A 24,604-nucleotide genomic window follows, 5' to 3' on the forward strand; every position below is an offset into this window, starting at 1 on the left:
TCTGAGGCTGAGAGAGTGTGGCCTACACACGCAAAAAGCCTCCCGACACCAACTTCCACTTCTCTTAGCTTAGCATCCAAAACAAAAAGCCAAGCGAGGTCCAAAACACACGGCAGAAATAACCCAGTTTGAGACTGTTTTAACTGCTCAATGCTAGGGAATCCTGGGGAATGTAGTTTTGTGAGACATTTAGCCTTCTGTCAGAGCTCTGGTGCCACAATAAAACTACAATTCCCAGAATTCCCTAGCACCGAGCCAGGGCAGTTAAAGCGGTCTCAAACTGGAATTATTTCCTGCAGGGTGTTTTGGACTTTCCTCTTTTTTGTCTTCTCCCTCCTCCCCTCGGCGCCCTGGAAGTCCTTCCCCTTCCTGCTCTTCCGGGTCACAGGCGGCCCAATCAGAAGCCACCACGAACGAGGTCTGCCCGTCGTGCTCTCGTGCGCATGCGCAGGCCTGAAAACGGGCGTGGCCCTGCGAGAATGCCACGTTCCAAAGGAGAGAGGAGAGAAACGCACTTTGAGGGGAGGGAGGAGGAGGGAAAAAAAGAGGGACCAATCAGGATCCGATAAAGGGCGGTCGCTTTATCCAATCGGAAGCGCCGCAGGGGTAGCTGTGGCCAATCATAGCCGAGGGAGCGGAGGAAACTTTCCAGGTGCGTTCGGGAAGCGTCAGGAAAGATGACGCGGCCTTCGGCGTTGGCCAATCAGAAGACGGGGGCGGGGCCCGGCGCTGCCGCTGCGGCTCAATGGGAGCAGCCAGAGGGCGGGTTTATAAGCGGGGAGGCGGGGACTGGGGCTTCTCTCTGTCTCTCCCTCCCTCGGTGCCGCCGCCGCGTCCTCCGCTCTCTGCGCCCGGGATCCACGACGACGACGACGACCATGAAGCCCCTCCGGCTCTCCGCGCCGCTCTTCTTCCTCCTCCTCACTCTAGGTCTCTCCGCCTTCGCCGCCGAAGAAGAAGAAGCAGCAGCAGCCTTCGAGGAAGAGGAGGGCGTTCTGGTCCTCAAGACGGCCAACTTCGAGCGGGCGCTGGAGCAGCACCCCAACATCCTGGTGGAGTTCTGTGAGTCCTCCTCTGAGGCTCTCCTGAGGGGGAACATACACGCGCAGTCGTCGTTGTCTTCTCCTCTCCCTCCCAAGGCTTCACGTGTCCCCGCTTCACACGTTACGGCAGACACGCGTGTGGGGTTGGTGGCTCTCCAGGGGCCTCGGAGCCGGCCCTGGGGAATTGGGTCCCCTTTTCTTCTCCTGTGGACGAGTATTTCCTGCGCGTTTGCCCCGGAGGAGGAGGAGGGGGCGTGGAAGGCGCCATTTTCTCCCAAGGCCTCTAGGGCAGTGGTCCCCAAACTGTGCCCTCTAAGAGATTTGGGACTACAACTCCCAGAAGCCTCAGCCACGTAGGCCAATAACCTGGGATTCTGGGAGCTAAAGTCCAAAATACCTTAGAGCACAGTTTGGAGGTACATAGTATTATAGTACCCCAAACTGTGCCCTTTAAGAGATTGAGGGCTTTAGCTCCCAGAAACCTCAGCCCTGTCGGCCAATAGCCTGGGAGCTGGAGTCCAAAATTACCTCAAAGGGCACAGTTTGGGGACCACCAACCCCCCCCCCCCCCCGTGGATACGTATGCCTGTGGATGCTCAAGCCCCTTTAAATACAATGGCATAGTAAAATGGTGCCCTTTCTATACAATGGCAAAAGCAAGGTGTGCGTTGCGGAGCCAGGGTGACCAGGCGCCCTCCTTTTCCAGGACATTTCAGCCTTCTCTCCAGGAGGAATTCCAAAGTGTCCTCCATTTTGAGCAATGCAGAGAGGCATGCATTTCTATTTCTATGTTGTAGGGCAGCTGGGATTCTGCATTCACTCTCTGATGAACAGGCAGCAGAGTGTGTAGCACTATGAGTTTTTATTTTGTCAAGTCCTCCACTTTGTCCTACCTTTTTTGCAGTGCCTTCTCCTCCTTTGCAGTGAGGATGGCTGGCCACCCTGCTCAATATCAGCAGGGGTTTGGCAGCAGGACCCCCTCCTTCCATGGATACCGAAATCCTTGGATGCTCAAGTCCTCTTAAATACAATGATGAAGTAAAGCGGTGTCCCTTATATAAAATGCCAAAATCAAGTCTGGCTTTTCCAGACTTACATACGTTTTCAAAACGTTTTTCAAGCTGTGGGTGGTGGAATAATCTGTGGATATGGAGGAATGACTGTATATTGCCCTTCAGGAGGCCTTTGGGGTGGGAGGGAACCAATTTAGCCCTGACCCATGTGTTTGCCGGTGTCTGTGGGAATGTCAGGCGCTCTATCAAAAGGGCGTAACAACGAGTTTATCTGCTATTGCTTAATGCTTCTACTCCACCTTTTGCACAGTGAGTTGAAGGGGGACGGGGGGGGGGCAGTATGAGGCCCCACTTTATTTTCACAATGACCCTGAAACATGGTGACCAGAGATCCTAACCACAAAGGAAGACATAGCACTGCAAAATGTAGGACATTCAAGAAAAATGTAGGGTATTACAGACTTAAAAGCTAAAAGCACTCATAGAGAGATCATGCTTCTTAGTCTTGCTCAGAATGGAGGGCATGATGGAATTCCTCCTGGACAGAAAGTTGAAATGGTCATCCTGCCTTGAGAGGAAGCAAACCAACCAGTGTGTTTCTTGGCCTCGTAGGAAGTGGAATCTGGATCTCCTAGTCCAGCACGACTGAAGCAGGGACTAGCTAGGATTTTAGGAAGGGGAGTGGTCCAGACTAAGTGCCACCATTATAATGGGGCTTGGGCGCGGCGGTGCAGCAGCACACACCATTCATTTTTCTAATGGAAGGGGGGGTCTGGACCCCAAGAACACCCCCCCCCCCCTTGGCTATGTCCCTGACTGAAGTGAAGAAGTTTAAAAAAACTTTAAAAGTTTGGCTGGCCCATGATACAGTGTTTGCTGAGCCATGCTAGTTCTGTAGTGTTGCTGAAGTCAGTGGTAAGATATTTTTGCCATACTCTAATGAGTCATAAAACTCCTGATATAAGAGAATTGTATCAAAATGTTTGGAGGGTGTAGGAGCCTTTTGAGCACCTGTTGTTTGAAAGCATAGGAATTGTGTGTGGGCGGGGGCTGTTCTTGTCCACAGTTTGTGCTTGAACTCAGGAATTATATTCCTGAGAATATTTTTTTTCTAGAAAATTAATAATTATAGAGCTTGAGCAAGCTGGGTGGTGGTGCCTAATGGTATGCTGCTATGATAATTTTCTGCAGTTGTTATTGCCTGATAGGGAGTAGAGACTGGGTTTTCTGCCTTTTTTGAAGCCCCACAATGTTTACAACCATTTAGCAAGTTCTTTGCTGTAAACAGTGTAAAGGCACAAAGTGGCCTAGGTAGGCCCATTCCTTGTCTTAGATTATCTGGGATAATTGGTTTGGGACACAGTTATTTTGCTTGCTCTTTCTTATATGTCTCCTGTTGTAGAGATTGCCCAATCTTACAGGCAAAGTGGGATTCTGCATTCACTTTCTGATGGGCAGAGAGCAAGGTGTGTAATACAACAAGGAAGTTAAAGCTGGAGCTTTTTTGACTGTGAAAGACCCCACCCACCCCACCCCCATATTGCTTAGAATGCTCCAGGGCAACATGCATGGAATGCTTTTATGATGTGCCTCCATTCCTGTTGATAGAAGATAAAAGGATAACATGAGAGACTGCATGCAATGGTTTTGATACTGACTATTTCTGGGTTTCTTTCTCATAGATGCACCATGGTGTGGTCACTGTAAAGCTCTGGCACCTGAGTATGCAAAGGCGGCAGCTAAGCTGAAATCTGAGAACTCTGAAATCAGACTGGCTAAGGTGGATGCCACAGAAGAGTCAGAACTTGCCCAGCAGTTTGGTGTGCGAGGATATCCTACTATTAAATTTTTTAAGAATGGAGATAAATCTTCCCCCAAAGAGTACTCAGGTGAGGTCGTGGTGATAATGATGATAAGTTTAAAAGTTCAAGCAATAAGCCTCAAGGGCTTTCAAGGACTGAGTTTGGAGCATAGAACAAAACATTAATGTATTTTTAGAACACATTGGTGACATGCTAGTGATACACAATAGATCATTGTGTATATGGTCACCAACACTGCTAAAATTCCACCCTTGTTCTTGCTCACATCTTGTTTGCTGTTGTCACTAATGCATTCCTACTATTTGTGCCTGTTAGCAGTTAGGTGGTGTTTTTTTTTGTTGTTGCTCCTGCTCCAAGCAGTCAAGGGTTTCTATACTGTGGATTTGTATACAAGGGTTGCCCTTGCCCCAAGTTCCCACTTGGTGGTATGTTGAACTATTGCTTTCCATTATAAATTGTAATTTCTTTATCCTTGCATATAATGTCAGTAATATGTCAATGACCCCTCCTTTCTCTTGCCACATTCCTGTCCCTTCACTCTGTGCTGAGTCCCTTTATATTCATCTTTGATGCGTAATACAATCCATAAATTGAGCTATCAAACTGATTGGCTCCTCCTTCGCAGTGCATGAAGGAGGCTGTCTTTTCTGTATTCGCATAGGAAGGAAAATATCCAAGTCCTTTTTGAGAAATATGTGCTCCATGGCAACTCAGTTTGTAATTGGCATCAAAGCAAAGGTGATAGTATTTGTAAATATTGCCAGTTTTATATAACTGCTGCTAGCATTGTTCCTTTAGGTACATTAGAAAGAACTGGCTCATCACTGAACAGAAAAAATGGTAACTTTCTTCCCCATATGTTAATCTGTTAGAAAATGAGTTCAAAATATAACATGGGGTAGACATGTGTCTTTAATGGGCAATTTTCAGAAACAAACATTGTATGTACTGAAGTTCCATCTATTACAGCTAGAAAACAACTTGCTGGCTTTTGTGGAAGACTGTAGTCCTAGTGAATACTTTTGTAATGTAAATGTTTAACAGTCACAGTATACAAGCAAATATTTTAATATAATTTTTATTAATATCAGTGCTAAACAACGAATTCATAAGGGATTGTTACCAAGAAAAGACATGGCTTTTGAAACAAGTGTAGGAGATTTTCAGGTCATGTTGCACAGTGATTGGCTTCTACAGCTTTGCCAGCCACAGAGAATATGAGTCCCCTAGCCTAGGAACAATTCGCTGCTTCCTTCACTGTAGCGTGGGATGAAGGCTGGAGGTAATTTGACCGTTATATTTCTGAGATGCTCCAAACAACTTGGGGATTTTAGATAAAATCATCATGCCTTAACTTGGTTGCTGGAGGGGAAAGCTGGCTCATGTGCTGCTGGTTTGCTTTAACCTTAATCTTCCTATTTTATTCAGTGTGGCATTGGGGGTGGGATTTTCCCTGCAATTATATGTAGTGTCTAAAGTCACCCGATGAGTAGGAAAATTGGGGCAGTAGTCATTCTCATCCATCTTATGATCAAGGGGGATTCTACATTGTAGAAATTATGCAGTTTGACACCACTTTCACTGTCATGGCTCCATCTTACAGAATCCTGCAATTTGTAGTTTTTTGAGGCACCAGCACTCTTTGGCAGAGAAGGGTAAATAACTTGTAAAACTACAAGTTCCAGGATTCCATAGGGTGGAGCTACAGCACTTAAAGTGGTGTTAAAACTATATTATTTCTACATTGTAGAAGCGCTCTTTAAGAATAGGACCAGATCATTGTTTATGACCATGCACTATGTTTTGGAGGTGTAGCACAGGCTTGAAATCAGAATTGCCACTGCCACACCCCCGAAAAGCTACAGAGTCCTGATAAGCTGAGGTTGTTATTTGATTACCAAGACTGGCCAAAATTTGTTAGCTTAGACTAAGAATGAAGAATGAGCAAGTGACCTGGGGAATCTTGGTTTCTGCTACCTCGCCAGTACACACACAACTTTTGTTGTATCTACACCTGACTGTGACAGTAGTGCCTACATGTACCATGTTGAATTGTATGGTAAATGGAAGTTATAAAATTACCCTGGGACATTGATATACCTACATAGAGATAGGAAAAACTTACTTTTCTTTTGTAATCAGCTGCTCAAACCAATTGTTTCATAGTAATACCAGCCTTAACTTTCCTGTGGCATCTTCAGAGATGAACTACTTAAAAATACTTTAACAAAGGATTTGTGTATAACAATTTTGTATTAACATGCAGACACCTAAATTAATGTATATGGTCCTAAAATAATATTTCACTTTGGAGGTGTGACTTTATTTGTCCTCTGCCCATGCCCATATTCAGCATGACAAATAATGGTGTTTCTCTCTTAAAATATTGTCATGATTCCTACCTCTTTCTCTATCAGCAAAAACAGATCCAAACATAGTTTCTCTCCTTGATTACTACATCTTGTGCTCTCAAATGGCTGGGGGCTCGGTGCCTTTGTGGGGCTACCATCTGCTTGTTTCAAGTCCCTACGTGAAACCCATTTTGGAGCCTCTGACACTAACCGCAGGAGAGGCAACCTACTGTTGAGCTGTTATTTACCATAATCTCTGACCATTGGCTATGTTGGTTGGAGTTTGAGAGTTCTAGTCCAGGTTGTCTTTCTCTGCAAGGCTTAGTCCCAGTGCCCTCTGGTAACAGAGCCATCTCAGTCCCTGCTCCCAGGCTGTGGAACTCTTTCGTGCAGGAGTTTTGATTGGCCTTTGACTCTTAACTCATCATAGCAGAGGGGTCATTCACGGGTTGTGCTTGGTTTTGTCTTTGTTTGCTGTGTTTTAAACATTTTAATGTTGTGCTTTTAATCAAATGTATGTTTAATTATGTTTTAACTTTTGTATTAAGATTTCAGTTGTATGTTTTAATTTATTGTAAACCACCTTAGGTCCTATGCCAAGAGAAATACTGAATATAACTGAAACAACTCATCTAATGTATATATAACATTATAATGTACTTTATAGTATCTTTTAACTTTGGAAAATATTTATATACATCATAGAACTGTGGAGTTTGGACAGATCCCAAGGGTCATATAAATTCAGGTGAAGTAGAGTCCATGACCTGAAGTAGTGGTCCCTCCACATTCACTGGGTTTAGGGGCTCAGGACCCCTGCAAAAGTGGGAAACCCACAAATAACAAAAAACTATTTTTTTACCTGAGAAATCACCTCTCTATGAATCTCTATGTTCTTCAGCAAGACTTCTGATGGATATTGACCATAGAATCATGCTGGAGGAACTAGATTCCTAGAGAGAGCATATTAATCAAATCCATGAATAATCAAATCCATAGAAATTAAAGCTGCAGATGTGGAGAGCTGACTGTAGTATGTTCGACTGTTGAACTCCTTTCTGATAATTTGAAATCACTGGTCTAGGTTTGTTCTTCTGGAGCAGCAGAAAATTAGCTTACTATCTCTTCAGATGTTTGAAGATGGTTATCATATCTCAGGATTTTTCTTTGAGACCTGAATTCTTGAGCGGTTACTTGGCTGACAAATGTTTTAGCCATTGTACTTGATGGTCAGGCCTCTATATTCATCCTGAAGAAAAGGATGAACATGGTGCATGCTGGTGGATGGGGATGGGCAGGATGTATGCAGAATTAATGTAATAAAGGTGAAGAGGGTAGCACGTGGGGAAGTGTCCCTTTGTTGTAAGTGTCTTCTTCACCTCAGTTGGTAGGAGCACCTGGACAAAGGGCTTAGATCAGTGTTTCTGAAACGTTGGTACTCCAGATGTTTGGACTTCAGCTGTCAGAATTCCTGACTGTTGGCCAAACTGGCTAGGGCTTCTGGGAGCTAAAGTGCAAAACACCTGGAGGACCAATGTTTGGGAAAGACTGGCATAGACATGACACTCTGCCTGGGCAATCATGTTGTTGTATGCTTTCAAGTTGTTTCTGACTAGTGGCGACTGAAAGGCAACCCTATCATAGGAGTTTCTTGGCAAGTTTCTTAAGAGAGGGTTTGTCATTGCCATTTTTGAGGCTGAGAGAGTGTGACTTGCCCAAGGTTACCCAGTGGAGTTCCATGGCCAAGCTGGGATTTGAAACCTGATCTCCCAGTATCCCAGTCCAATGCTCAGAGCACTACACCATGCTGGCTCTCGCCTCAGATGATGCTATTTCTGTTCTTCAAAGATTCAGAACCTTTCCCCTTGAGGACAGGGCTTCTCCTTACCTTGGTAGCTAGATAATATGTAGCACTTGGCTCTTTCTGGTAGCCATGACTTATGAAGACTTGGAGAGGGAAGCCTTTATGTGAATTTGCTGCCACTTAGTCCTTGACTCTTGCTGTGGCTGCTCTAGTTGCGGGGCAAGAACAGCTTGCCAAATGTGGCCAAGCACTCCCTGCATTATGATTTATCTGTTTCCGATTTTATCTTTCTGAAAAGGCAGTATGTGAATGCCCCAAAACTTTAATTGTGAAAGAATTACTTCATAAATTGGTCCTGGAAATGGAAAAGTTAATAGGATACAGCTTCCTGGGGTAAAGAAAAATAGTTGTAATAGTCACATCCGTGCCTTGGAAATCATAACTGAATTCATTGGAAGTTGGGGATAGAATGGGGAGCTGAGGGCACACACAGATCTCATTTGACCAAATGGCTTAGACATCAGTGAGGTGGGAAGGAGGGGGCTCTGTCCCCTGCAGTGGGAACCACAAACTTTAGTTGACATTGTTCACTGAAATTTCTGGTTACAGGGCCTTGTAGTTCTCCTTCAGCCTAGCCCTGTGCATGCTTTTTGGAACAAATACATAGTGCTCAGGGAACCATACTCCCAATAAGTCCATAGCATTGCAATTTTAGTCTCCTGAGACTGAACTGCAGGATGTCATGAATGATCTAATTTTTTCCCTTTTCTAATTCTGAACATTTGCAGTTTAAAGTCTGCTTTGGCATTGGGATCAATCTCTGGAAGTGCTTTGGCTACTCATTGCCAAAACAACTACCCCTGGTCTTCCCCTGTAGAACTTGTAACATGAACAGTCACTCCATCTTTGCCAGTTCCATCCTTCAGAGGAGAAGAGCAGAGCTTCTGATCTCCCCTTTCCAGACTTGTTGTAATGAATAATAATGTGCATCTTTCTCTAACGGTGTTTCTGTGCTGGCAAGGGGCAATCCCTTTTCTGAATGATGGGACACAAATCATGTGCAGCTACTCTTCTGCCTAGGTGCTTATTCTCTTTGTTATATAATCAGTGCAGTCATACTTGCTAACTAGTTGAAACATGGGTTTCATTTTAACAAGTTTAAAGAGCATCATGCTTTGGCTCTTAAGGCAAAGTGTTAAGTTTGCAAAGACTTGCTTCCTTCATTTCTTGTTGAAGTGCTCAGTGAAATCCTTCAGCCTGGAACCTGCTTGTCTGGTAGAATATATTACATCACAGATAACGAGACCAAAGTCTATAGTTGAGCCAGTTTGTTCAGTGAAACAGCATGCTATGAAGGGTGTGTATCTATAGAATATTTTAGATCTGAGTAGGGCTCTTCTGGGCTCAACAGCACTGTCTGGTGGCTACTTGATCTTGAAAGACAAAAAGGTAAAAGAAAGCTGTAGGTGTCTGCTTGTAGGATAAATAGTATTAAATCAAAGCAGATAACACTTTTCTCCTACAAGATCATGCTAATTGCTCAAACTAATAGAGGAGATAATAATGTGACTTTTATTTGCTGATGAAGCTGGCAGGGAAGCAGATGACATTGTGAACTGGTTGAAGAAGCGCACAGGACCAGCAGCCACTGCCTTGAAGGATGTTGCAGCAGCTGAAGAACTAGTAGAGTCCAACGAAGTTGCTGTGATTGGGTTCTTTAAGGTAATTTTTTTATTCAATTGGCAGGACTAGGGGTGAGGAAATTTTGTTTTTTTGTCAGGGGTCACATTCCTTGTGGTGGTAATCTTTTGAGTATTATGTGCTAGTCATGTGTGGGGCCAACAATCAGCAGTTGCCGGGGCCATCCCCTTTTCTCGTTCTGTCACCTGCTTGCCTGTCTTGGAGAGAGGAGAAATCACACCCTCATATGGCCTAAATTGATTGCTTGCAGCGGGTTTTGAAGTTAGGTTGGAAGCACATGCCTGCGAGCCACAGGTTGTCCTTCCGTTTGCTCTAGACCTATGATTACTGTTGCTTTAGCTGACTGTCAAGACCTCTCTGCTTATCTTAAATTTGAACTAAACTCTGTTTTCTTATTGGTGGCACCTGGTATCTGTTTTGGCTCTCTGTAAAGTTTTGGGGGTGATGGGCATGATGTAGAGTTTTTAAAAAAAACTCTTTTTCTTCTCTGCCAGGATGCAGAATCTGCTGCTGCCAAACAGTTCTTGCTGGCTGCAGAGTCCATTGATGACATTCCTTTCGGGATCTCTTCCAGCAGTGATGTCTTTGCCAAATACCAGCTGAGTAAAGATGGAGTTGCCCTTTTTAAGAAGGTAAGTGTCAGAATAAAAAGCCAGCATGTGTTAAGTCCATTTGGCAACAATCTGCAGATTAATGGCACAGCTTCACCCACTGTTTTCCTGCCTGTTTTTCCCCTCCTTTTTTGTATGTGGATAGCCATTTCAACTTTTTGCCTTAACAGATATCAGTGCTAAATGAGCAAGTCTGGATTCTTCCAAAGACCAGGCGAGAAGGCTGTGTTTGTTTTAAGGACAGCCGGTACAGTTCCTCACTGTTAGCACCTAAGCATCGAAGTCAAATCTAGCTGGGACTTTGACTAACCAGGTGTGGAATGGTAGTAACTAGGTTTAGTGTTCTGAAGCTAAGAGCCTCCAAAGTATGTGAAATGCCTACCATGAGAGAGAAATTTAATGGATATCCTCAGTCATTTTATGTTCAACTCATTGGTTTTAGAGAAGTGCCAAGGCAGCTCACTAATACCAGAACTGTTCCAAAAGAAGAGATTGTGTACAAAAATAAATTGTGACCAAAGTATGGCCAAAAATAAATTTAACTCCACAATCTGACTTGTACATTTCAAGTAGTTCAATTTAGGACAGATGTCATCTTGGTCGACAAAGGCAGTACATCTAAATGGGAACTTATTTTCCTCATTCGGGCTATCCATTATTTTAATCTATTAATTAGTACTTAGCTTGTTAACAGCTTGTCTATTAAAGTGGGAAGACTTCTATCTACTAAACCAGAATTACCTCCAGCTGCTAGAATCATAGAGTTGGAAGAGACCGCATGGGCCATCCAGTCCAACCCCCCGCCATGCAGGAAATCCAAATCAAAGCATCCCCAGCAGATGGCAATCTAGCCTCTGCTTAAAGACCTTCAAGGAAGGAGACTCCACTACATTCCGAGGGAGTGTGTTCCACTGTCCAACAGCCCTTACTGTCAGGAAGTTGTTCCTAATGTTGAAGTGGAATCTCTTTTCCTTTAGCTTGCATCCATTGTTCCGGGTCTTGTTCTCTGGAGCAGCAGAAAACAAGCTTGCTCCCTCCTCAATATGCCATCCTTTCAAATATTTAAACAGGGCTATCATATCACCTCTTAGCCTTCTCTTCTCCAGACTACACATCCCCAGCTCCCTGAGTCATTCCTCATAGGGCAAGCTTTCCAGACCTTTCACCATTTTAGTCGCCCTCCTCTGGACACGCTCCAGTTTCTCAATGTCCTTTTTGAATTGTGGTGCCCAGAACTGGACACAATATTCCAGGTGGGGCCTGACCAGAGCAGAATACAGTGGCACTATTACTTCTCTTGATCTAGACACTATACTTTTATTGATGCAGCCTAAAATTGCATTGGCCTTTTTAGCTGCCGCATCGCACTGTTGACTCATGTTCAACTTGCGGTCTACTTGGACTCCCAGATCCCTTTCACATGTAGTTTCATTCAGCCAGGTGTCCCTCATCCTATATCTGTGCATTTCATTTTTCTGCCCTAAGTGCAGTACCTTACATTTCTCTGTGTTGAATTTCATTTTGTTAGCTTTGGCCCAGCTTTCTAGTCTATTCAGATCATTTTGAATCTTGATCCTGTCCTCTGGAGTATTAGCTATTCCTCCTAATTTGGTGTCATCTGCAAATTTGATAAGTATGCTCCCAATTCTGTCATCCAGGTCATTGATAAAGATATTGAATAGCACTGGGCCCAGGACAGAGCCCTGTGGGACCCCACTGGTCACTTCTCTCCAGGCTGAAAAAGAGCCATTGTTGAGCACCCTTTGGGTTCGGCCGGTCAACCAATTACAAATCCATGTAACAGTTACTTTGTCTAGCCCACATTTTACAAGCTTGTTTGCAAGAATGTCATGGGAAACCTTGTCAAAGGCCAAGATATACTATATCCACAGCATTCCCTTCATCTACCAAGCTGGTAATTTTTTCAAAGAAAGAGATCAGATTTGTCTGGCATGACCCGTTTCTCTGAAACCCATGTTGAGTTTTTGTGATTATGGCATTGCCTTCTAGATGTCCACAGACTCTCTGTTTAATTATCTGCTCCAGAATCTGTCCTGGTCTTGATGTCAGACTGACTGGATGATAATTGTTGGGATCCTCTTTTCCCCCCCTTTTTGAAGATGGGGACAATGTTTGCCCTCTTCCAGTCTGCTGGGATTTCTCCTGTTTTCCACTAGTTTTCAAATATGATTGCCAATGGCTCCGATATTACATTTGCCAGTTCTTTTAGTACCCTTAGATGTAGTTCATCTGGTCCTGGAGACTTAAATTCATTTAGATTAACAAGGTATTCCTCTACTATCTCTTTACTTATTCTGTGCTGAAATTCCCCTATTCTGTCCTCTGCTCCATTATCCTCAGGTTGAGCACCCTTTGCCTTTTCTGAGAAGACTGAGGCAAAGAAGGTGTTGAGTAATTCTGCCTTTTCTCTGTCTTCTGTTAGCATTTTGCCATCTTCTCCACGCAGTGGCCCTACCGTTTCCTTCTTCTTCCTTTTGCTGCGGACATATCCAAAAAATCCCTTTTTATTCTTTTTAACCTCTCTAGCAAGCCTGAGTTCATTCTGCGCTTTAGCTTTTCTGACTTTACCCCTACAAATGCCTGCTATTTCTTTGAATTTCTTTTTTGTGATTTCCCCCTTTTTCCATTTCTTATACATGTTCAGTTTCAAACTTAACTCGGTTGAAAGTTCCTTAGTCATCCATCCTGGTTTCTTGAGACACTTCCCATTTTTCTTTCTCACTGGAACTGTTTTAAATGTGCCTTCAGTATCTCTCTTTTGAGAAACTCCCATCCGGCCTGAACTCCCTTCCCTTTTAGTATTTCTGACCACGGGATCACCCTCAATACCTCTCTAAGTTTACTGAAATCCGCTCTCCTAAAGTCTAGAATGAGTGTTTGACTATGCCTGGTCTACTAAACCAGAATTACCTCCAGCTGCTAAATGCAAATGATTTGTGCAGACCAGAAAAATGCATTGGGTGCTTCTATGTAACTCATGTAAACAAGCACAAAAGGCAGAAGGAAATAAAATTCTACAGTATCCTCTGCAGGAAACATCTGGCCCTGATTATTTTGCTGTGGACTTTGAAAAGAGCTTGTTTATTTTTTTAAAAGTGAATTTTGGACATCTTCAGGAGTCAATATGCTTTTTTCTCAATTGGGTTGGGCAAAATACAGCCCATAGACTGCTTGCTGCAGCACCCACAAGACTCTCCAATCCTCACTGATGATGATGATGTCCATCCCTCAAAAAATTCACAGTGCAAATAGCATTTCAAAAGCCTCTTGAGGGCATGATTTACCATTTAAATTTAGCATCCCCTTCCTTGGGCCTGTTTAGGAAAAGGGAGTTGCAGAACACTTTTGTCTTTGGGGAGAGCAAAATAATTTCCCCACATTGGGCAGGGATGTGGCCCATCAAGTCCCATGGCATGGCAAAATTGGCTCACAGACAACTCTAAAAGTACGTACCCCTTTTCCTTTGTATAGCACTTCTGGATGTTGGCATAGTTTGCATACATTTGGGTGGTAATAGCTCTGAAGCAGGTATTATTCATATGAGTTTTTGAGAGCACTTGCCTCTGTAAAATGAATTTTAAATCAGGAGTTTCAGGCTTCTAGCACTTTTTAGCCATGATACCACCAAATGCCCAACCTACTTTTGCTTCCTTGGTTACTGCAGTTTTAGTTCTACTAGAAACAGATTTGTGTTTAATTTTTCAGAAAAGGTGATCTGTGACATTGGCCTATGTGTGCTTTCTCCAGAGTGGTGTTTCTAGGGAGTCAATTCTGTGGAGTCAGAGCTGTCCCTTGCTTATTCCTCATGGTGCATAACCTTGTGTTATGTCCCCCCTCTCCCCCTTCAGGGTTCCTGGAAGGGTTTTGACTTTTGAATATGGAGACTGATAGATGTTTCTCTGCAGTAGAATTATTTCTGGCAACAGAATTATAATGTGCTCTTTCAAACATCTGTTCTGTGTTGCTAACAATAACTGTGGGGATGTGTTGCCCTCTGAGTAGCTGCTATTTCATTAGTGGTTTCATAGTGTGTCTTGTTGCTTAAGGTACTAGCTCACTTTTAACAGTTCTGTTGACTAGACTTAATAGTCACCTTCCAACAAGACCAACAACTTGCTGATCATTAGGATACAGATGCTCAGTATTCATGGCTCTGAAATTTGCAGCACCTTCCTGGCTGTTTGTTTAAGACATTCTTGAATGTTGACGAGGGCCCTTTTGGGAAAGTGCATATCTGAATCTCAGTGTCCAGTTCATGTCAAACTGCTTTCTCCTTGCTGCTCTATTTACTCTTCTAGAAAGTTGGATCTAGCTTATTAGTAAGATGAGCGCTTTGGTGGAGATTCTGCCCTGGATTTTAACTTGAGAATTTTATGCCTTGTCTGAAATGTGAAATGGGCACCCTTGGGGCCAGAAGGGAATGATGGACAGGCGTCCTACAAACATAACCCTGATAATTCCTTTACTAGTTTTTTTTAAATGTGCCAAGAGCAGTTGTACAGAAGCCTACATATATTTTGCAGTTGAACAGCTTCATGTTTGTCTTGCAAATTTATGAATAACCTGCTGTGGAAAAAGACAAGGAACTAGACAGAGTGCTAAAGCCCACAGCACCTCCTTAAACTAGTGGTACTCTTACGCTGACATGCTTCTGGTTTCTGAGATCTCCGAAGATGTTTTTCACATTCTTAGCCAGAATTTCTTCACAGCTATGAGACCCAATGAATGATTGGGTCTTCAGGAAACTGAATTCTGCACAAGAATAGCATATCTTGTCCTTTTCTAGAATTATGGCATATGTCTAATTTGCTCTGCTGAATTTGATTATTAAGTAGGAGGACTGGAAATCCATGGGCTTGATTAGCTTTGTCATCATCAGTTGAATCTCCTTGTGCTTTTTTCTGCAGTTTGATGAAGGCCGTAACAACTTTGATGGGGAGATAACAAAAGAGAGTCTGTTGAACTTCATCAAATCAAACCAGTTGCCCTTGGTGATTGAATTTACTGAACAGGTATGGAAGTGGTTCAACAAAATTGTATGATCAGGATGGTTGAATTGGGTTGGTGACATGGAGAATCTCTGCTCTGTGTTGGGACTAGTGAGTCCAAGCAGCTTAAATTGTATTCCATGCAGCAAACTGGAAAGCGAATGAGAGGAATGTACAGAAGCATAGAGCTCAAGGTTCCTTGCAGTGTTTTTTCTCCCAAGTAATGCATATGTTTTTTGTTCAGACTGCACCTAAAATCTTTGGAGGAGAGATCAAGACCCACATCCTTTTGTTCCTGCCCAAGAGTGTAACGGACTACCAAGAAAAACTGGATAACTTCAAAAAAGCAGCAGAGAGCTTTAAGGGGAAGGTAAGGACCAAGGAGTGGCTCTGCAATTCCTCTTTTACTCTTGCTAGCCTGAGAATACTGTTTTGATATTGCTATCTTATATTTGTCTATCACCTGAATAAATGTAGGTGAAGATCAGAGGACATTTATTTTTCAGTATAGAGAAGTGAGACTTGCAACAAAAGGTTGCAGTGTGGAGTGCTTTTACGTGCCGCTCCAGTTAGTTAGCTTTGCCTTGTCCATGATACTCTGTTCCTTTTTCCTCCCTGCCTTTGCCCCAAGAGTCAGAATTCCTTGGCAGTCGCTCACAGGGGTTCTGCAGTTGTTTGCTAACATTATGTACAAATGTTGGGGTTTCTCAAATCTGATGAATGCCTCTCTCTTGTGGTACAGTTCTAAATATGGAATGACTGGAGTAGCTCTTAAGAGGAAGAGTGCCTCTGCTGTCCTACATGCTTTTCTCTAATGCCTTCATTCTGTATCCTCCTGACTCCCCCTGTGCAGATCTTGTACATCTACATAGACAGTGATCACACTGATAACCAGAGGATCTTAGAGTTCTTTGGTCTCAAGAAAGAGGAATGTCCTGCTATTCGCCTCATTACTCTAGAGGAAGAAATGACCAAGTACAAACCAGAATCAGATGAGCTGACCCCAGAAAACATCAAGGATTTCTGCAATAAGTTCCTGGAGGGCAAAGTTAAGGTAATAAGTGTTTAAATGTGGTTTTAGAGGGTACGCACCCCTGTTAGTTGATTCCACAACCACAAATGGCATGGAACCTGAGAAATGTCACATGGCATGAATCCTTTCAAAGTAGCTTTGCAGCGCATCCAACAGCATAGTATTTAGAGCTTCACGCTGAGAAATCCAAAGGGCAAAGTCAGTGGGGCATGGTGCCAGTATGTAAATAGCTTTAATGTGCTGATAAAGGGAGCTCAAATCTGAGAGCAGTTCATGGGCTGCTTCTAGCTTATTGGCGTGCAGAAGAGGTAGCATGGCCTTGTCCTCACATTGCACGAGAGCTTGGGAGCCTTCCATCTCAGTCTGGAGAGGACAACAGCAGCTGTACAGAACTGCAGTTACTTTTAAAATTTGTCACTTGGAAAGCTGCTTCCTCAACTGTCCTTGTTACCCTCACTTCCTTTCTTCCTTGCCTTCAAGGGACTGAGTTAATGTATACTTTAAAAAAAAGGCTGTATGCAGTTCAGAAAAGCAGAAGGCATTATTAATGAAACTAAAAAATCAAGATAACCTTTCTAAGGGCTGGCACAGATGACCCTGAAAGGGCAGCTTCCAGGCGTCTTGGGAGCATGTTGTTTAGATGACGCATGCCCCCAAGCCACTGTAAAGCTATTTGCCTGACTTCACGTGCACCAGCTTTGCGGCACTCCGGCAGCACAGTGTTCATACGCTACACACTGCAGGGCTGCAGAAGAGCATTGGCGGAAAGGGTGCCCTTTTGCTGGCTCAAAAAGGAACAGTATTTTGCTACCTCTTTTTGAGCTGGCAAAAAGCCTGATTGGGGCCGCAGCATGCGGTTGCCACAGCCATGATCCAGCTTTCTTTGGGGTGGCTTGAAGCCGCCCCTTCAGGCCGTCTGTTTTGGCCCTAAGTAACAAAGGTGGGTTGTTGGATTTAGAAAGAAAATGGAAGAGTTGAGTCTTAAGTGGCTTAATATAAGGGTTGAATAAGAGATCTGGTAGCAGTAGAGATGTCTATGTAGATAGGACCAATAAGGTTTGGTTCAAAAGTTAAATATTCAGACCATGCTGGTGAGCTTTGTTTAGAGCTTTCGTATATCCTATGGGGAAAATATAGTAAAATCTACAAGGGTTGTACCACCAGTGGGAAAGTAAGGCACTGTATATGAATTTCCCTCATCTTAAAACTGCTTCAAACACTAGCACATTTTGGGTGAAGAGCAGTCTAGAACCTTTAACAACCAAACCTTCTAATGGTTGATGCATGTGTGACATTCAGTCATGGAAGCTTCCATTTTCATATTGACTGCCAATGGTGATGTATGGTTTTCTTTAAAATTTTCCTGAGCTTTTTGAGTATTAGGGATGTTGTCTTAAGTTGGTATTCTAGTAGTAAACCTAACACTTAGAAAGGATTAGGAAGAACTTCAAGAATGATCACTATTCTAGCAGGCAAGTCAGAGCTACAAATATGTATACATTAAAAAGGTTACCTTTAGTTCTGTAGATGATCATGAGGAATGGTTTCAGTGCTTTTCTGTTTCAAGAGTGAGCAGTTTTAGCCTTCCAGATGTTCTTAGACTGAAATTTACATCCCCTCTCACTATTGGATATGTTGGTTCGGCTAATGAGAGTCCACTGCAATCAGTTACATACCAACAAGCACAGATTTCTACCCTTGTCTATTTAAAAGTATCTCACACACAAAAAAAATAGAATGCATTGTCTTCCAATTAAAAATAGGTTCAGGATTGAGAGGTTCTAAGAGCAGTTCACATATGGAACAAATATCCAAGGAAAATAAATTTAGCAAGTTACTTTGCAGCCCAGTTCTGACCACACGGTCTGAGGAACCATGTTAACAATGGTCTCCCAATATTTTGGCCTGCAGTTCCAATTAGCCCAGCTATGATGGCCAGTGATCTGGAACGATGGTGATTGTAGCTCAGATTTTCTGCAGGGACCCATTTGATGAACACTTGCCTAAGCCAGAGCTCAGCAAAAAGTTTTCCACAGCACTTTTATGATTACACTGACCCTTTAGATTAAGGATGGGCAGAGTGCAGCCCTTCAGATGTTTTGCACTGCAAATTCCACATGCACAACCAATGAAGCTGGGAGTTGTCAAACATCTTGAGGACTACACTTTGCCCACTTCTGATTGAAAGGGTCCTCCTAATGATAAAAGTGAGGGGGAAAACCCATCTATTAAAAAAAGTCTTGGAAAAGTAATCTTAATGCCTGTATGTGGCTCTTTTTCTTTCCATTGCATTCCATGTATTTCTTCAGTGCTGCCACCAGGAGTGGTGGCAGTTTTTGTATGCATAGACAGGCACTTTGTAAAATTTCAGCTTGCAACCTTCATGTGGCAACCTATGTGTCTCAGTCATTGGGTGGGTAGGGGTTGACCTTGAAAGAGGAAGTCTATATTAATCTGGCTTTTTATAGGCCAAGTCTGTTAGTTGCTTTGGGCTGTCCTGGAACTGTGGCCGGGGGGGGGGGGGGAGGGGGGTGTTCCTGTTGGCACATTCCAGACTGTTGCTCTCATGCTGCTTCTCTTGCTTTTCTCTTTCAGCCCCATCTAATGAGCCAAGAAATTTCTGATGACTGGGATAAACAGCCTGTTAAAGTCCTGGTTGGGAAAAACTTTGAAGATGTGGCTTTTGATGAGACAAAGAATGTCTTTGTGGAATTCTGTGAGTACTTTAGTGGTAGTCGTGGTCTTGAATTGCACCACGTTAAAGTAGAGGGGAATGTTTTTCAGCTTTGCCAGGAAGTGGTATGTGGGATTGGCTCTTCCTGAAAAGATGCTAAACTGACCTGTCACCTTCTGGCCTGCAGATGCTCCCTGGTGTGGCCATTGTAAACAACTGGCTCCCATTTGGGATAAACTAGGAGAGACTTACAAGGACCATGAAAACATTATCATTGCCAAGATGGATTCCACAGCCAATGAAGTTGAGGCAGTGAAAGTCCACAGCTTCCCTACCCTCAAGTTTTTCCCTGCTGGTCCTGGCAGAACGGTGAGTGGGCTGTAGATTGCTTGAGATGTCTCTGTTGGAAAGGATGTTTTTAAACAATGAGTGGTGGGGAAGATAAATGTTTTTTACAGATGTGAATTGGACAGATTTGCAGGGAGCAGGGATGTGTGGTCATTTCATAGGTAACTTAAAGTTAAGGTGGTATAGATTACTTAATGGAAGATGGTACTCATGTTTGGGCTATTCTTTCATCACAGCAATCATGAGGATCTAGTAACTAGGTGTTCTTCAACTCATGGGTAAAATTAATTTTCCAATCTCGTTTGTGTGGCTGTTCAGAAAGTAAATTTTCAGGCCACGAAGACTTAGCTGTCCTTTAAATGATTACTTCCTTGCTCCTTTGCCTTTGCAGGTTGTAGACTACAATGGTGAGAGGACACTGGAGGGCTTTAAGAAGTTCCTGGAAAGTGGTGGAAAAGATGGTGGTGTAGATGAAGACGTGAGTATCTGAAAACAGGGCTGTGGACTCCTTAAGGGCTTTGCTATGTGTGCAGTTCTGGGGCAAGGTTTGGATGTGATCCTAGAGGAAGGGGAAATTCTGTTGAAGCTACTTATGGCTCCTGGTGACAGCGGAGAATGCTGCTTCCATAGCAACTTGTAAATAAAGTACAGCTGGTCATATCCAGATTGAGCTGGCATACTGGTGGGGGTGTTCCTGAATAACTGCCATTCCATGTTAACTAGCTGGGCCGCATAAACTGCAGTAGCCGGCACAAACTTCCATAGTTTGTCAGAACCCATCATTTTGAGGTAATCACAAATGCTCAAGAAACGCTGTTTACATTTCTCTCAGACTTGACCCAACTATCTGTAGTTCTCATGAGATGAATCTTCACTGGGCTGGATCAGTCTCCGGCACTGGATACCAGGTGTGCGTGTTCTCCTAAGTGGCGTCTGTCAGCATGTGTGGCAATTCTGGCTTGTTTTCTTGCTGTTGGCCATTTTTACTGGTGATGCTATTCTCTGCAGTACTGCTGTTTTTTAGCTAGAGCCCAGCAGGAATAGCAGGTGAACTTGGGGGGCCCTAGCTAGGACTATGGTGTACCTTGGTCAAAACAAATTACTGGTGACCTTGTCATGCCATATCTTTCAACTCCAAGAATTGCCTTACCAACAGGGCCATTGATAGTACTGACCGGGAGACTGGGAACTGTATTCCAAAAAAGTAGCTTCTCAAATGTGCTGGCTATCTTGGATGGAAATCTGTGAATGTCACCTCTAAACCTGCAGCTGTTTGAGCCACCTGGTTGGTACAGCAAATGATTTGTCCTGTTCCTGCTTGTTGAGAAACTCCCTTGATTTGGTATCTTGCTCCTTTGTTTTGTGCCTAATTAGGTATCTGTTGTGATTCAAGAATAAATTTTGGCATTATTATCCAATGTATTGATAGGTAGGTGTACTGTTTAACACTATATGCTCTCCAGGCATCAGATATGATACTAACATGTTGCTGAGACAGGGCCAGAGTAGTGCCAGTTGGCTGGCCTTGTTTTCCTTAAAACTGTTTGATTTTATTCAGCTCTATAAAAGTGAAGATTTCATTTTGATTTGGTGCTGCTTTGGTCTGCTGGGCATGAACCTCTTGAACATAATTACTTTTTATATGTATTTTTTAAAACCTGCAAAATAAAGTTTGGATAGGGGAGAGAGAGAAATCACAACTAAAATGCTGAGCTTTTACAGTTGGCCAAAACAAGATGGCACTGGAGTCCCTTCAGTTGTACTAGGTGTTAACATGAATCTAGATTGCTTAGAAAGAACTTCAAAAGGGAAGAGAATGTGAACTGGAAAATGGGGCAGGTTTCTGAAAATGATAATGCTTTCTGTGCTAACTATCTCTTGAACATTTAACTGCATTTTGAAATTACTGGATTTGAAAGACATGAATGCACTTTAAAAAGAAAAAATACAAATGATATGTCTTTGACCAGGTATATACGTTTGGACCAATGTGTCAAAGTAAGTATTCGCCTGGAGTTGTAGATTTCTACCTTCATGCATACAGGGACGTAGCGGGGGGGGGGGGGGTTCTTGGTGTCTGGACCCCCCCTTCCATTAGAAAAATGAATGGTGCGTGCTGCTGTGCCGCCGCACCCAAGCCTCATTATAATGGTGGCACTTAGTCTGGAACCCCCCCCCTCCTAAAATCCTGGCTACGTTCCTGATGCATAGTTGAAATTCTGTGACTGAAGGTTGATTTCTCATTTAACATCATTGAATGTTAAATCAAAGAAACATACTGAGTTTGCTGTAACTGTTAATAAGCCTTCTTCTGAAACATTCCCTCTGTGTATGTGTATGCGGGTGTGGGGAGTGTTAGCCTGTTGTAGTCCCTTGCTAATACACAGTACACTTTTACCAAAATGTGTTCATTCTCTGAGCTGAAAAAAGAAATAAATAGTATATATTTCTTGAATATTATGCCACTTTGGCATGGATACCTATTGAAACTGATACTCAAGACATGAGAGACAAACTTCTCAGGATGAGCAGCTACATTGGTTTTCCTCAAACCTTCTGGGATTCATAAGCCATATAAAGAACAGCATTGAGTTGCATGCAACTCACAGGTCACACATGTGTGGACTGAGTGATATTTTACCTTGTCAATATCGTCATGGTCTGGTTGATAATCCTCAATTTCCAGCCAGTTTCTGGGACTTTTTTCAGTGAGATTGCACAACAGAAGGGAGAGCTTGGGCTAAAATGATGTACTTAGTTAATTGAAGATCTTGTAAGGCAGTCTCATATTTGAGGATAACACACTGCAGAAAGCAGAGAACTTGGATGACTTTGGAACCCATCTGTTAATGAACAGCTATCTAGATCTTCTTAACGTGATACTGAAATCAATTTCCATGTACTTTGGTTGTGTTTATTACCTTGTGGATGGACTGGTGTGATTTTTTTGTAATGTTTTCCTTTGAATGAACATGAATGTGGCTTGTTGACCACTTCCTCCTGTGTACTGGTCCTGCTAATTTTCCTGGAGTTGTAATAACCACTGGTTATCAATTTAAAGTGTTGTACAGGATTCTGAATGCTATATAATCAAGGCACCAGAACAACTGCCTCAATCTAGGCTTTATCTGTGGCTGGTCAGACACTTGATATTTAATCCTGTTTTAAGGGGGAGGGGTCAATTTATTTATTGAGAGTATGTATTATTCCAATATATTCTAGTCATGTAAGCCTCCTTGATTGCTGCAGCAGAAAGGCGGGGTACAAGAGTAAAGTCTATTTATTTATTATTTGCACAGGCTTATTTTCATGCTTATGGCTTTTTTCAGTTAAATATGATTTAGAGACCACAGGTACAAGTTCAATCATCTCTACGAAACTCAAGTACATTGTAGGGTGCAGTACCTACTGAGACATTAAGCTTTTTTTATCCACTCAAGTGACCTTTTTTGTAGGGAAAATGGGAAGGCAACTAGACTAAATGTTAACTTTTGGCTGAAAGTCCTTTCTGTCTGGTTTTTCGGAATGCTTGAAGGCTTTTGTTTACTGTTTCCATAGCTTTTTGGGGAGTCAAAGTTCTTGTAAAGCATGCCTTTTAACTGGCCAGCATGTCTTGAAGCTAAGGCTTAGCCAGCTAAAGTAACTTTCATTTTCTATGTTGGAGTATATTTGTTAGTTGCCTTACTAGTAAAAATAATGGCAGCTGCTATAGCAGGACCCTCACTGTGCAAGGAAGCTGACTGACCTTTTCTTTCTTCTACAGATGACTGATCTCTTCTTTTATTTTCCTTTTCATCTAAGCAGGATCTGGAAGATCTAGAGGATATTGAAGAGCCAGAGACTGATGGGGAGGATGAAGAGGATGCTACACTTAAAAAAGATGAACTGTAAAGAAGAGTCCAATCTGCATATCCCCCAGACACTACACTGTGGCTGCCTACTCATGCAGTCAAGCAAGTCCAGAAACAAATTCCAACCAGAAGACTGATGCTGGCTGAAGAGTACAGGGAATGGTTTAAAGTAACCTTTCATCCTGTCTGTCAACTGATTGTTCTTGTCTTACTTTTCTGTTTTTTAAAAGGGGACCGATTAGGTAGCGTGCCCTGCTGGAATCTTTTTTTCTTCATATACACACTGTGATGTACATTTTCTTTTTCTAGAGTGTTCTGTGATCGGGGTAAAAGCAGATTGAAATGGCAATGTATCCCATTGCCTAACCTGGGACCTTTACCAGTAACACCTCCTTCAGGCTTTAGCCACACTTGTCAAAATGTCATAAATTGCTGTTAGCCCAGCAGGGCCTCAGTTACTGTCACAACTGTTCTCTGTTCTCATTTTTGAGGGGCCACTCCAGTATGGAGGCCACCCTTAGGATGACCATTGCAGTGCCTGTGGAAAGGAAAATGAATGAGCAGGGTAAGATAGACCCTCTTAACTTACTGTCTTGCTTTCCTTTTATGAATGAACAGTATATCTCTCTCTTCCAAAGATCAGGAGGTGTACAGAGATTTGCAGCTGAGGAAGGAGAAACCAATTGCTCCCTCTCCGAAGGCAAAAATCTGACACCACCACCCTGCCCCCTGAACAGACATAAGACTGGCTTATACACATGTCTTTGTGAATGGGTTTCCCAGGTATTTACAGAGCTATTTGGAAAATGGCCTGCCAGAATGCAACAAAAAGGACACTCAATAACTAGGATTTATTTTTTTGTGTGTGTGTGTGAGGGTACTTGAGAGCCAAGGAGTGCTATGGGGAGGGGACTGTGTTTCAGCAGAATTGGAATTAATTTTGAGCATCCATGATGCAAAAAGAAATGGAACTCATTGGCCAAATAAAAGTTAATTTTAATACTATATTGTTTCTGATATTTTATTTGATATCTTTTAAGACAGTCCTCCTCAAAGTGGTGGCCCATGGCTACTTTGATGGGATTCTAGGAAGGAAGGATATTAATGGGTATAAATGTGATAGTAGTAGTTGGGGGGATTATCTGTCACTCATATCAGATAGCTTCAAAACTGCTGTTTTAAAGAGGGTACATGACACAGACCCGGAAGACTGCATAAAGATTTAGGCATTTTTTGATACAATTTGCTTGAGTCACCCTATGCTCTTGCCTAGTGTCTGCATGTTGTGAGTGTAGAATATGAATGTCCAACAGTGTTAGTCCAATATCGTAAAAGTATAGAAT

At 42.9% G+C, this 24,604-nt stretch overlaps 1 protein-coding gene across 2 annotated transcripts; it reads left to right on the forward strand.

Moving 5' to 3' along the window:
* Nucleotides 1–808: 808 nt before the first annotated feature.
* Nucleotides 809–24,266, forward strand: P4HB (prolyl 4-hydroxylase subunit beta). Of its 2 annotated transcripts, none has more exons than XM_089538321.1 (11): nucleotides 809–1,062; nucleotides 3,739–3,945; nucleotides 9,623–9,756; nucleotides 10,230–10,367; nucleotides 15,275–15,379; nucleotides 15,600–15,725; nucleotides 16,209–16,409; nucleotides 18,984–19,104; nucleotides 19,250–19,431; nucleotides 19,802–19,888; nucleotides 23,215–24,266. In XM_089538321.1, the coding sequence occupies exons 1-11, from the start codon at nucleotides 879–881 to the stop codon at nucleotides 23,299–23,301; spliced, it is 1,572 nt and encodes a 523-aa protein (XP_089394447.1). In that variant the 5' UTR covers nucleotides 809–878; the 3' UTR covers nucleotides 23,302–24,266. The 2 variants fall into 2 exon arrangements, with proteins under 2 accessions (XP_089394447.1, XP_089394454.1); XM_089538328.1 differs by lacking the exon at nucleotides 809–1,062 and adding an exon at nucleotides 3,483–3,522.
* Nucleotides 24,267–24,604: the final 338 nt, after the last annotated feature.

This window comes from Sceloporus occidentalis, unplaced genomic scaffold (genome assembly GCF_023333645.1).
Source record: "Sceloporus occidentalis isolate IW3139 unplaced genomic scaffold, rSceOcc1.0.p SCAF_1, whole genome shotgun sequence".
NCBI classification, from domain to species: domain Eukaryota; kingdom Metazoa; phylum Chordata; class Lepidosauria; order Squamata; family Phrynosomatidae; genus Sceloporus; species Sceloporus occidentalis.